Raw genomic sequence first — 14702 nt, 5'->3', positions numbered from 1 at the left:
GCAAAGTTTAATGTTTGCCGAGATTACAGTTAACTGTTGTGCAGACATCTTAATGCAGTTTTTTACAATCACTTTACTACTATTTTCAGAACCTTGATCTCATTTTTCAAAACTCTAGACACAAAACTCAAAACGGTTATCACTTGTAACACAGGCTGTCTAATGTTCAAAACATTGCATTGTGCATTCACATATTTAAAGAAATCTTGCACTTGCACAATCATTGGTTCAAAAAACAAATTTACTGTGAAATACCATTGAAACATAACTATAGATCACCCACACACAAGCAACCGATAGTTTCACTGTGTCATTGTTCGTACAATCATTAAATATTGTAGAACAAAATAAGTGATACAGGTTTCATTATGGTACTACATGTACAGTAAATAGAGTAAATCTCTGTAAAAGTACTGCAGTAGTAGAGAGAATACTCAGACACAGTGGAATCATTGAACAAAGTTTGTAATATATTGATGCAAAACACTACAGTACAATCACAACATAGGTTTATTTGAATCAAAGCAAAAATACAGTTTTTTACAATCACTTTGTTACTATTTTCAGAACCTTGATGTCATTTTTCACAACTCTAGACACAAAACTCACAACCAATGATCAAAATGCACATTTTTCAAAACTCTAACCCTTTTCTCAATTGCTTGGATACAATACACATAAAACTTAGATCATTTGTTCATTCAACAAAAATCACCTGTTCAATATGACACAACTTAACATCAAAGTACTGCTATTTCAAAACGCAATTCACACATTACATTTCAAATGAGTGTCTATTCATTTCCTTACAATGATCTAACTATCAATTGATACAACTGCTCAAAATGATAAGTAACTGTTGCATTACTCTTAATGCATAGTTGTATGGAAACAGACAAACAATCTTCCATGTTTACTGTAAATCATGAGAGTTTCAAGATAACGAGATTCATTGTCACCAATTAGCATGGAGCATGAACCAATTAGACTACAATATCCATGGATGTAGCCTAATATTTTGGCTAATGAAAACATCAATTGTGATGTAGATGAGAACCTGTGGCCAAATCCACAACACAGAGTTGATGACAATGTAGAAGTACAGTAATCGCTCCTGTTTTGTTTCTTACAGTACAAGCAAGTTGAGGAACACTGCATTTGATGTTTTACAGTACGGTCTTTTCTTTTCTATTTCATAGCTTATTACAGTTTTTTACAATCACTTTGCTACTATTTTCAGAACCTTGATCTCATTTTTCAAAACTCTAGACACAAAACTCAAAACGGTTATCACTTGTAACACAGGCTGTCTAATGTTCAAAACATTGCATTGTGCATTCACATATTTAAAGAAATCTTGCACTTGCACAATCATTGGTTCAAAAAACAAATTTACTGTGAAATACCATTGAAACATAACTATAGATCACCCACACGCAAGCAACCGATAGTTTCACTGTGTCATTGTTCGTACAATCATTAAATATTGTAGAACAAAATAAGTGATACAGGTAAATAGTCTGAAAAGGTGGTACAGTATTTGGGACCATAGACACAGTGTCTGATGAAGCATTATGATAAAATATTAGGCTACATCCATGGATATTGTAGTCTAATTGGTTCATGCTCCATGCTAATTGGTGACAATGAATCTCGTTATCTTGAAACTCTCATGATTTACAGTAAACATGGAAGATTGTTTGTCTGTTTCCATACAACTATGCATTAAGAGTAATGCAACAGTTACTTATCATTTTGAGCAGTTGTATCAATTGATAGTTAGATCATTGTAAGGAAATGAATAGACACTCATTTGAAATGTAATGTGTGAATTGCGTTTTGAAATAGCAGTACTTTGATGTTAAGTTGTGTCATATTGAACAGGTGATTTTTGTTGAATGAACAAATGATCTAAGTTTTATGTGTATTGTATCCAAGCAATTGAGAAAAGGGTTAGAGTTTTGAAAAATGTGCATTTTGATCATTGGTTGTGAGTTTTGTGTCTAGAGTTGTGAAAAATGACATCAAGGTTCTGAAAATAGTAACAAAGTGATTGTAAAAAACTGTAATAAAAATAAAAATAATGGTTTGAGATTGAACAAAGCACCAAATAAATGGAACTTAAAAATATACAAGAAAAAATTATGAAAAATACAGACAAACTAATTCATATTAAAGATGAAATCTTGTTAAACATAGTTTACTTTTTTCAGAGTGACACTGGTACATACAACAACAAAAAAAACAGCTAAATTAATCTGACAACCTGCTGTGAAGCCAGTGTGATTAAATAATGTATCTAAGTATCTATGCACTGTGTGAGTGTGTACATGTTTTCCTATCGTGGTGGGGACTTAAACCTGAATGCACACACACTCATGGGGACTTGTGTCACTGTGGGCCTAAATTAAATCACACAGAATGAGTTTTTTTGAAAATGTGTGTGATGGGTCGGTTTAGGGGTCGGGTTAGTGTCTGTGTGTGTGTGTGATGGGTCGGTTTAGGGGTCGGGTTAGTGTGTGTGTGTGTGTGTGTGTGTGTGTTATGGGTCAGTTTAGGGGTCGGGTTAGTGTCTGTGTGTGTGTGTGTGATGGGTCAGTTTAGGGGTCGGGTAAGTGTCTGTGTGTGTGTGTGTGATGGGTCGTTTTAGGGGTCGGGTTAGTGTGTGTGTGTGTGTGTGTGTGTGTGCGCGCGCGTGTTACACACAAGTTAAAAGAAGCTCAACTTGCGTCTCATTACCTTGAGTTATTATTTCCCATTCCACTGCCACAGACGCATCCTTTATGAACAGCCGCTTAGGACTAGCGATATGTTCGCTGGTCCTTCATTGAGCGCGTCACAGGACAGCGGTTAATCGCCTCAGCAACTTCACGCGTGTGAAGCGCCGTTTACAGGCATTTCCCTAAACAGCCACAGGTCAGACTTTCCACCAAAGTAAAGAGCTTATTAAATATGAAAACGATTATTTATTTTTGCTAATAATTATTTTATTTCAGTTAGTTTTTCAGTAACTGTTGTTAGTTTCGTTTAGTTTTAGTTTTTCATTTATTATGAATTTCTAATTTTATTTCAGTTTACGAAAATGTTTTTTGACCAATAGTTTTAGTCTTAGTTTCAGTTTTCGTTTACGAAAATAACCTTGCTTATACACAGCCACGTCCAAGTGATCTGAGGGTGCGCGCGCATCCTGGTGTGTGACGTGTACGCAGACTGGTGCATAGATATATATACACTAGATGTCGCATTAAAGACATTCGTTCCAATGAACTGCCGTAGACAATGCGACATCTAGTATATATATCTATGTACCAGTCTGCGTACACGTCACACACCAGGATGCGCGCGCACCCTCAGATCACTTGGACGTGGCTGTGTATAAGAGGTAAAAACGATATAAATACTGTTCGTTTTCTCACACAAACCGCTCGTTTCGTGTCTTAGGCCATCAATGTGTACTTACAATGGGGAATTGTTTAATTTGGACGATGGGGAATTGTTTTATTTTGGACTCTGTGCATGCTCTTTGAGACCGTGACCATAGACCTGCATGATATGACTGTCAGACAAGATCGGTTTGACCTAAAAATATCAAAATTGAAACTACTGCGGAAAAAAAGACACCTACATCTTGAATGCCCTTGAGGTAAGCTAAAACATACCAAAATTTTATTTCAAAGTGAACTATCCCTTTAAATGCGGCACGGCCATAAAAACCGAATGTTTCAGGAGCTAGGCTCAAAACCAGGGTAGAAAATAGCCTATTACTTATTCATTTTGATGTTTTTGAATGTAAAAACCAAGCGAACGTCATAAATTGACCTCAGACAAGCCAGTTCATGACCCCTTTAAGGCCCTCTGAGTCTCTGAGATTAGACTCTACAGAGAGATCATGTTGGTCAAGACCTCTGTCTCGGCCTGGAAGCAATATGTCACCACAGACACATTTCAGTTTGATCATGTACAGACTAAGGTTTTTTTTTCACAGAATAGATTATATAATATAATCTATTCTGTGAAAAAAAAACCTTAGTTATTATAGCGCCTTATTTAATTTTTGGCAGGATTGAGAACGAGGCAGCGATCCTTTAATGGATTGTACTGTTCTTTAACAACACACCAGTTGTTCAGCTGACGAAACGTCTTTCAGAAAAAAACTTTCAGATGACAAAAAAAGATGACAAAGTTGTGAAAATGACGTGATAGGACCTTTATAACTGTTCAAAGGTCTTAGATCACATAATTTTCACAACTCAACTTTTAAAAGCATGCCCGGTTTCTCACAGCCTTGTTTTCATGATCCCTGTTAAATTCAATATGGCGTCTAACCTGACTAAGGACTTATGTCAACCATTAGAGAAGCTGTTTTGCAATCCATACTAACAACTGATTTGTTTACATGTTCAAAATGTCACATCATTGTAATTCCCATTCATTTAAAAGCCTCCACATGCGTAGTATCACAGAGGATTCAGGTTTCAATCAATAGAATCAATTTGTCCAATGTATTTAACATTCAGGCATTTCACTTGGTAATACACTCAAATAAGGAACAGCTGCAGATAGTAGCCTATTATGAAGTGTCTGGCTCATTGCAGTGAAAATACCAATCTTTTTTTTTCTCTTGTGAATCATTAAATCATTTTAATCAGTTGGATATTCTTTTTTGAGACAGGTTGTGAATTTTCCCAAAGTACACTGGCACGCGATTCCTTGCGCAGGCCACAACTTGTGCAGAGTCTCTGGTATTCAAACAGCAGGTTTAACGTTTGGTATTTTTTTGTTTAATTAACACTGAAGCCAAACACACAAATCTCTGCATTACAATACAAATGTTCAGTAGGTAGGCTAGTCCACTATAAACATTCACACAGTTCTTTTTGTGCAAAAACAGGAGCAAACAAATTAAGAATTACCTGTATTGCTAATAAGTCTTCAGCAGTACAGTTTTTCTCTCTCAAGGAAAAAAAAAGCCATAAATTATTTCCAAAACCACCATTGCTTCTCGTTCCTTCCAGGTAAGGGGGATTAATGTGCAAACTAATCTCTAACCAGGTTTCATGCTCAATTGCCAGAGGGTAAACTGAGTCAACAGGTTCACCTCTGTGTCTGTCATTGACCCTATTACATTTGGAGAATTGATTTGACCAAACGCTGATGAATTACTATAGCCTACTCCCTTTTCTGCCCAAAGCATCAAACCACTTTGATTTAATTTGCTTATACTTCTGCACTTCTGTCGTTTTACCTTGCCTAGTGGGTATTTTTTATTGGAGGCACAAACAGCTTTAAGATTAATAAAATATGAGTGTATAGGAGTGACTCTTCTCTTTGAAGAAGTAAACATTTTTGGTGGCAGATTATTCTTTAAAATAATATTATTTTACTTAGTTTAGAATATTGGCTTTGGAATATACGTCATATATATTATTGTTGTAGCTGTAAACCCTAACGCTCAAAATAATTAATTGGTTTGAGTAGGACCAACTTAAATTAAACTAAGGAGGTCAGTCACATTAACTTTTATGAGTATTTAGCACTTTATTTTTCTTTCAAGTTCACAGAACTGATATATTTTAAGTAAACTGAACTGTTTCATTGTTTTGAGTTTTATGAAATTATTTATTTTAATTTAGACGAACTTAAGTTTAACTGAAATGGCTGGGATGTCTATTTCCCAGCATGCTTTGCTGATAAAATTAAGTGTAATATAATGTTGTTGTTTTTTGTGCAAGATTAATGTTAAGTGGGAGATTTAGTAGTGATTAATGTTTTGTTATGCTAATTATTGTTGGTTTTAGTTACCATCATGGTGACAAGTAGTGCATGCAGCTTGATTTGAGAGCAAATAAAACCTTTATATTGCTGTACTCACACAGCAAGTGCTACTGTATAACATACTATTGTTAACATGATAACAAATTAGTATATTAGCAAAATAGCTTGTTAAAGCTTGCTAAGTTTTACATTTTTTTGAGTTTTGCCAACTTATTCGGGTTTACAGTGTATGCTGATTTTAATGTGATGAGGCTTGAACAATGTTTAATTGTTAGCCTATAAGAATTTGTAGCAAACTTACACTAAAGAAGAATATAATCGTATTGTAATCTAGAGTTTTCATGTGCCCTATTTTAAGGTCACCGTGAAATCCAAATTGACATTTCATTTTTTAAAGGAATATTGCAGTATTTATTCAAAATAAGTTATTCGTGCACATCTTTAATTTAATTAAATCTTTAATCAAAATATCTTCCCAGTGTTTACTGGCGGGAAGGTGTCACTCACATGACATCACAGCTGTAGCAAACCGTCCAATAAATTCCTGATGGACAAAACTAAGACAAGACATTTTTTTCTTGTTTGTGCAGCCGTTTCACTTATACAGTACGTCACAATAGGGAAGAAAAGACTGTTGCAACTTACATTTCATGTCGACTTTAATATTAATAGCTGTGACCAAAAGTCTCAGCTAATAAACCACTTAGGTATAAGACAGTCATTGTTCCTATGTTGATTTTTGGGTGTGATTGAATATACAAAACATAGGCCTAGTTATTTCCGTTTCGACCAATAACAATGAGGATATAAACTAACTATGAATTTATAAATGATGTTTAATAAACTATAGCTCCACTCTGAATGAAGTGTGACGCGACAATCAAATGGCATTTTTTTTTTTTTTTTACTCTGCTCTCTGGAATACTCGATTCTCATTGGTCAATTGAGCCACCCAGGTGCGATATTTCCTAATATTAGCTGTCGTCCATGCCAAGACCCTATTCCTGACTGAAACCATGCCTCTTTTATCACATCGCAGAATTGCACTCTATTGTTTCAAGTTGTTATTACTATTGTTTAGTTATTGATTGTGACATCGGAGGACTTGAATATTAATTTTACTACAATATTATTGCAATGTTCATCTTGTGGCTTGGTTGATACTTTTCTACATTTGTTGTGTACTATTTTTCATCAATATCAGTATTTCCACCACTTTATTCACAGTATCTAAACTGACAGGACATGACAAGTATAATTCTCAAAGTTTAAACTCATTGTTGCCTCTGTGTGTAATTTATGAGACTGCTTGTTGATAGTAAGGGTTTGTTCCAATTCAGACAGGCCTTGCACATTTACACGGCACCGCCCGTCTCATAAACAAGCACTTAATTCATAAAATTCATAGTATAATGTTATTTTGCCATCCAGCATCAGAGTCTGATAGCCTCCCCCCTCTGCTATGTATAAGGAAAGCTGTGACGGTTGAGTCCATGAAGTGTCCAACATTCCACACTGTTTTTTAGTGCATCATCCAGGTATTTAGAGTGCACTCTTTCTTTTTGGAATTTTCAGTGTGAACACACTCACACTATTTATACTACAAAATGGGGTAGAATAGTGCACAAATACGCAAATTGAGACACACCTCTAGATTTGAACAGGATGTGGGCTTAAGGAAGGATAGAGTCCAGAAGGTAATGATAGATTAGGCTTGAGATAAGGAGTGTTATATTCCTTCTCCATCACAGAGCCACAGCCAAAAGCAAAGATGGTTTCAGCTCATCCATTCCACATGTGAAGGCATATTTCTTTCTTTAGACTGGCAGCACAAAAAGACTACTGCTAATATAAGATAAACTTATGTGTTAAGATTCTGATGTATTTGTAAAGGTCAGGCATTGCCAAGTAAGTTTATGACACATTGTTGTTTAGGGAAGTTGATGACACACAGTAGTTTAGGAAATCAGTTAAACTGTCTGTCAAATTATTGGTCATTTTTGACGAAGAAGAACTTTAGGCTTTAGATTTTACTAACACTTTTGAGGTCATATATGGCACTGTCTTACATTTCAGCTGTTTTATTCCATGGTTAGTAGGATTTTATGGCATTCCTCAGATCTGCGTTCTGTGACTCATCCAAACAAAACACAACAAAACACCAGGATTCAATTTCACAAGAGTTAAAAGCACATTCAACAAAAAACAAAAAAACAAAAAAAAAAAAACAGGATACAATTACACAAAAATTAAATGCATGATGTTTTTGCTTAATTGTTTCATGTGCGTATTTGTAATCACAGATCTTTTGGCCAATATTATGCTGGAGTGTACGGAAAAGTCATTTAATGCATGGTTGACCTTTTGTTTTAGCTACTAAATAGCAACAAATAAATAACAGAAAATGTTGCACACATGTTTTGCATAAATTGTTGACTTTTGTCTTTTTCCAGTTGTATAAATTCTTTGCTATATTGTTAGTATTGATGAAGGGTGCAATTCTGTGTGCTGGCGCAGCATGTCATAAAGTCAATGCATCCAAATGAGCAGTAAATCTGAAGGAATGTATAGTATGTAGACTATAGTTTTTTTTTTGAAAGATCAGTGAGCTGAGAGTATGTGAACCCTGACAAATTAAAAGGAATATCAGTTTTTTAGGGCATGTCCACCATTTCACACACATTTCCTTGAATTGAGTAGGTTACATTCACTTCTCTTGTTCTTCTGGCAGGTTCTTTCAAAAACAACAATAAGAGCTCATGTGTGTTGGCTAATCTATAGGCTATTAGACTCTCCATTATGCTTTCAAAATGAATGATTTCGTGCTTCAAGCACATATGCATACATATCTGCTTTTGATTAACTCTACATTTCTCCACCAATGAAAGAAATTTCCATGAAGGCATTTACATTTAGATTCCCGAGGCACTTCCACCAGTGAGTTATTGGTGATTATTGGCAACTTGGGATGGCAAGGGCTCACATATTTACATTGGCGTGTCAGTTTACATTATTGTCTTGCATATGACATGAAAATAATTTAATAGAACAGTTGCTGTTCAATGGGAAGCAGTAGAAATCAGAAGCTGTGATAAATGGAAGTTGAATTGTTCAGAGCTCTGTTTTAGTTTTAATTTAAGAGAAAAAATAGCAAAAGATGCGCATTGGGTGACAGTTTACAGGAGAACAAAATCTGCGCACTAAATTAAAGAGCGCAGAAGCTGCTGTGCGTACAGGTTAAGACAGAGAATGAGTCATTCAGCGCTTTTATTCGGGGGTGTGCTGCTATAGACTACACACACACACACACACACACACCTACTTTGGAAGTGAGGGTTTAGGACGTGGAACGACTACCTTGGATTTTTACAGTCCATCTTACGCGTGTCATTTGTCTACGTGGTTTATGCAAACGCCAGTTGTGAATGGCTTCGCATCCTTCCAGAGTCGTTTATGAATGAAGTGTTTTTTGGATTAAGGAGAAACATGGACAGGTCTCGCGGCGTAGTACTACTGGTGAACCCACGCGCACCGGAGCGCCCGCGCGCGCAGCGCGTAGTTGGCTGACGCTTCGGATTCTTTGTCAGTTACTTTTCTGCCGTCAACTTGTCTCTGTGCATCGATACCTTTGTCAAGCGCTCTCAGTCAACTGCTTAAACGGCTGAAATGGATATATCTAAACGAATGCTTATGTTATTCATAGCCTGCTCATTCGGACCTGTGAGTATCAACACTTAATTTCTTTCGGTTTCCCACGTAATTAGTCATCGACGAAAGAAAAGCAATATAGCCTACTTTTAACACCTCAAACAAATGTGTCAGGTCCATGGATTTATAGATAGTTTGGATGCTTTTTCATTCTTCTTTTTTCATTGAAGAATGTTTGCGTTTCAAATTTGAAGGCCACGTTGATTTGAATAAATCTTCCTGACAAATATTTAAATAAATGAGCCTCAAACTGTTGCTCTTCTGTCTCAAAGCAGCTGCTGTGCGTTTCCTCTCATATACAGCAGAATTTCGAAACGGAATTTAACTTGCCTACGTTTCATGAGACTCATTGTATTACATTGACTTTTCTGCTAGCAGCGATGGAACGCAATCAATTAGAATTTTACTGTATTATCCGTCAGAAATTAATCCAATTTAAGATAAAAACTAGGCTGACAGGACATACTTGTCTGGATAAGAGAACTTCACTTAAACTGAAACTTTCTCTGATATATTGATAAAGCATTGGCCATTCAAAGATATTATCATTAAAGCTGATTTAGGTGAATGCTAATCAGATCTTGTTCAAGTGTGGAGTTTGCAGTGTCATTTAGCCCAATCGTTTAAAAAGACAGCATCTTTTGTTGGCAGTTGCAAGTGTGGATGTCAGATTTCCATCAAAATAAATCTAGAGTTTATTGTTTATTGAATAAAGCATTTCCTTAGGTTTTACATTTTAAGTAACATTTTATAAAAGGTGCTGAAATGTTAATGCTTTACATCATTCATGACACATCACATGTCACTTTTTTGTGCTGCTAATGTTATAAATCTTATCATTTATGCAGGTTAACCAGGGAAATCAGTTGCCTATCAGTATTTATTTTTAAATCCTTCAGGTTTAGTGTTCCCGACTGATACTGGTATAGTGAAAACAGCATGCATTTGCAGTAGAAGAGTTACTATGGGAAGATTCCTCTATACAGCATGTTCACCATCTAAAGAGGTTGTCATATTGTTGATCATGCTATTTGAAATTGTGAAATCGAATGGTTTTCTTATATTGTGATGCCATGGTAACAACTCTCATTTTCTTCTCTGTTCATCCGTGTGTCCTGTCCTTGATAAGCTCCTTCCTCACTGCAGACAGTAGTGACTCAGGTCTCTGCACAGCTCTGTGCCACTGAATTCACTTCATGTCACCCCACGCAGTACAGTATATGCTATTGTTTGCTTTGCACATAGTTAAATATTGTGAACGCTCGTTTTCACCTGGTTTAATTGAAAAAGATAAAGATTGAATGGCAGGATCAGTCCAGTAGATCTGTCAGTATGTGAAAAGATTTAGATTCTGCTTTGTTAACAGAAAGAAACAATAAAATAGGGCTTAATATATGCTAGCTAAAAATTTGTGTGGATAACATTTTATGTGCTGAGTACGTTGATGAGTACGTTTCACCTAGCCTATATAGATCTTTTTTTGTTCAGAAATGATGTAATAATATTAATCATTATACTAAATGATATTCAGCAAAATATGAGTTAAAAGGGACACGCTTCTGGTCCGGTGTTGATGAAGGCACTTTTGAGTCTTTTTGATGGGCAAAACACTGCTGTTGATCACACATACTGACCAGTTAGGTACACTGGAGTAACATTTGTCCCAGATGGTCATACTTTCTGTAAGCATACTGGTTTGGGAGTAACCATAGCTCTACAGTGAAGTTTTTATTGATGCCACCTCTCAATGGCCTCATCTGCCAGAGTACCTGCCATAAATCTCACTGTCTTTCGGTGCTTTATGGAGGAATCCATGAGAGCATATTCTTATAATACAGCCTACATTTTTAAGGAAAATTGGATACAGCTGCAGAGACACATATTTAAGACAAATAATTTATGTTGTACATTTTTCCACCATATAGATGTCGAGGTTAGTTCTTTAGGGAACGACAGAGGTGAAAGGAGACATTATTAAGAGCTCAGCATAGCTCAGGTACTTACTTGTTAAATTGCTATGTAAAATGGAAGGAACAACATGAATTGTCATACTCTTCATCAAATCTGCATGACACTCAGGAAAAGAGAGAGAGGCAGTGTCACATGTGCAACCAGTTCACTTCATTCTCTTCAAACAGTAATTATGTTCAGCTTGTAATGTGATCAAAGGTCTGATGCTATTCTGAAATGTGATGTAGTATTTTTTGTAACTTCAAAAATGTATATATATTTTATTGCAAGAAAACATACCTCATGTCAGAATCTTGTACAGATGCTGTCTGTCCAGATGTGTGAGGTCATGTGGGAGCTGGAAGCGGAGAAAAGGGAGTGTTTGTCCAAGCTGGAAAATATCACGTCAGGTATGTACACTGCATATCCTTCACTGTATGACAATGTATGCATGTAAAGACAGTGTGATTTCTGCACAAGGTCATACACAAAAAGACAAAACACCATCAGGGCAACACTCAAATAATGCTATAAACATAAAATGCCCTAATGTACATTACTGAATGAAACATAATAATATGTGATGTGTCACACAAGGACTTCTGGGAAAGTCATTTTACTTTTTCTCACCATAATTTATATGGTAATTCATAGTTTTTACTTGCAAAATTACATATACAGTGAGGAAAATAAGTATTTGAACACCCTGCTATTTTGCAAGTTCTCCCACTTAGAAATCATGGAGGGGTCTGAAATTGTCATCATAGGTGCATGTCTACTGTGAGAGACATAATCTAAAAAAAAAAAATCCAGAAATCACAATGTATGATTTTTTAACTATTTATTTGTATGATACAGCTGCAAATAAGTATTTGAACACCTGAGAAAATCAATGTTAATATTTGGTACAGTAGCCCTTGTTTGCAATTACAGAGGTCAAACGTTTCCTGTAGTTTTTCACCAGGTTTGCACACACTGCAGGAGGGATTTTGGCCCACTCCTCCACACAGATCTTCTCTAGATCAGTCAGGTTTCTGGGCTGTCGCTGAGAAACACGGAGTTTGAGCTCCCTCCAAAGATTCTCTATTGGGTTTAGGTCTGGAGACTGGCTAGGCCACGCCAGAACCTTGATATGCTTCTTACGGAGCCACTCCTTGGTTATCCTGGCTGTGTGCTTCGGGTCATTGTCATGTTGGAAGACCCAGCCTCGACCCATCTTCAATGCTCTAACTGAGGGAAGGAGGTTGTTCCCCAAAATCTCGCAATACATGGCCCCAGTCATCCTCTCCTTAATACAGTGCAGTCGCCCTGTCCCATGTGCAGAAAACACCCCCAAAGCATGATGCTACCACCCCCATGCTTCACAGTAGGGATGGTGTTCTTGGGATGGTACTCATCATTCTTCTTCCTCCAAACACATTTAGTGGAATTATGACCAAAAAGTTCTATTTTGGTCTCATCTGACCACATGACTTTCTCCCATGACTCCTCTGGATCATCCAAATGGTCATTGGCAAACTTAAGACGGGCATTGACAGTGCTGGTTTAAGCAGGGGAACCTTCCGTGCCATGCATGATTTCAAACCATGACGTCTTAGTGTATTACCAACAGTAACCTTGGAAACGGTGGTCCCAGCTCTTTTCAGGTCATTGACCAGCTCCTCCCGTGTAGTTCTGGGCTGATTTCTCACCTTTCTTAGGATCATTGAGACCCCACGAGGTGAGATCTTGCATGGAGCCCCAGTCCGAGGGAGATTGACAGTCATGTTTAGCTTCTTCCATTTTCTAATGATTGCTCCAACAGTGGACCTTTTTTCACCAAGCTGCTTGGCAATTTCCCCGTTCCAGCCTTGTGGAGGTGTACAATTTTGTCTCTAGTGTCTTTGGACAGCTCTTTGGTCTTGGCCATGTTAGTAGTTGGATTCTTACTGATTGTATGGGGTGGACAGGTGTCTTTATGCAGCTAACGACCTCAAACAGGTGCATCTAATTTAGGAAAATAAATGGAGTGGAGGTGGACATTTTAAGGCAGACTAACAGGTCTTTGAGGGTCAGAATTCTAGCTGATAGATAGGTGTTCAAATACTTATTTGCAGCTGTATCATACAAATAAATAGTTTAAAAATCATATATTGTGATTTCTGGATTTTTTTTTTTTTAGATTATGTCTCTCACAGTGGACATGCACCTAAGATGACAATTTCAGACCCCTCCATGATTTCCAAGTGGGAGAACTTGCAAAATAGCAGGGTGTTCAAATACTTATTTTCCTCACTGTAATGCAATGGTAAACCAGTTAACAAATTAAGTGTTTTACTGTAGCATTTTTACCGTCATTTTCTATAAAAACTACAAATATTTTTTACAGTGTACCAGTAAGTTTTGTGATTGTAATGCTAAAGGTCTCTGCTTTTTAATGTGATCACTTGTTCATCAATGTTCATCAACTAGAAATAGCAGCATAACTCCTGCAAACATAAAGCAGCGTTAAAAAAAAAGTGGAATATGAGGTTGGCCTAATACTGCTAGAGCAACATTTTAAGTGTGTTAAGATCTGATTAAATGGCTAGTGTGCAAAAAAAAAATTTGCTCTGCTGCTTATCTGCATTTCTGCAAAAGTGTCAATATTTTTTTCCCTCACATCTTCCCACAAACTGCAGTCAGCTCAAACTTCTACTCTAGACATTGGCTAGATAATTGTTGTTTTGTATTTGCTTGTCTGGGTTAACTTTTCAGGTTTTAGAAGAGATTACAAAGGTATGCTGGCTAATTAGGCAGAAATGTCATTCTGTGCAGTGCGATCTTCACAACATTATGTGGTTTCACTGTCATTATCTGCATGATTTAATCAGAGGTTGTTTCAGAGCAGTAGCTTAAGCCCTGTTCGGATGGGATTAACTTTACAAGGGTAGATGTAATTTTACCACAGGACGTCTGTAATATTAATGGCCAATTCGTACGGGATAAGATATCTCAGTAAAGCTAGCAGAAGTGGGAGGGGTAACTCGATTTGCGCATCGTCGTCACCCTCCTGTCGCCATGTGTGTATTACGCTGCTTCCTGATATCACGTGCGCAACCTATCAACCTATTTATATATATAAAACAGTTATGTCCGGTCGAAGGATGTATTAATTAACTTCAGATTGGATTGTGTTGGTAAAAGGCACTTACCCAACGCTAAAAGATGTTTCGTGGCTCTAACAAGTGCTTTCGATCTTCTTTCTGATCTGAATGGAATATGGAAAACACTTGAGTTTTGCCACAGAC

The 14702-nt window shown here is 36.7% G+C and overlaps 1 protein-coding gene across 1 annotated transcript in view; it reads left to right on the top strand.

The window, feature by feature from the left end:
- The first annotated feature begins 9048 nt into the window (after positions 1-9048).
- The window catches only part of vipr1a (vasoactive intestinal peptide receptor 1a), a 32261-nt gene continuing 26607 nt past the window's right edge, over positions 9049-14702 (top strand). Inside the window, exons 1-2 of the mRNA XM_079875772.1 lie at positions 9049-9495; positions 11756-11843. Of these exons, the coding sequence (XP_079731898.1) occupies positions 9442-9495; positions 11756-11843 (142 nt within the window). The 5' untranslated portion in view covers positions 9049-9441. The remainder of the gene's footprint in view (positions 9496-11755; positions 11844-14702) is intronic.

The sequence above is a fragment of the Squalius cephalus genome (genome assembly GCF_949319135.1).
Source record: "Squalius cephalus genome assembly, chromosome: 7".
NCBI lineage: Eukaryota > Metazoa > Chordata > Actinopteri > Cypriniformes > Leuciscidae > Squalius > Squalius cephalus.
Note: the sequence above shows the minus strand (reverse complement) of the source record. Positions and strands in the feature narration are given on the sequence as shown.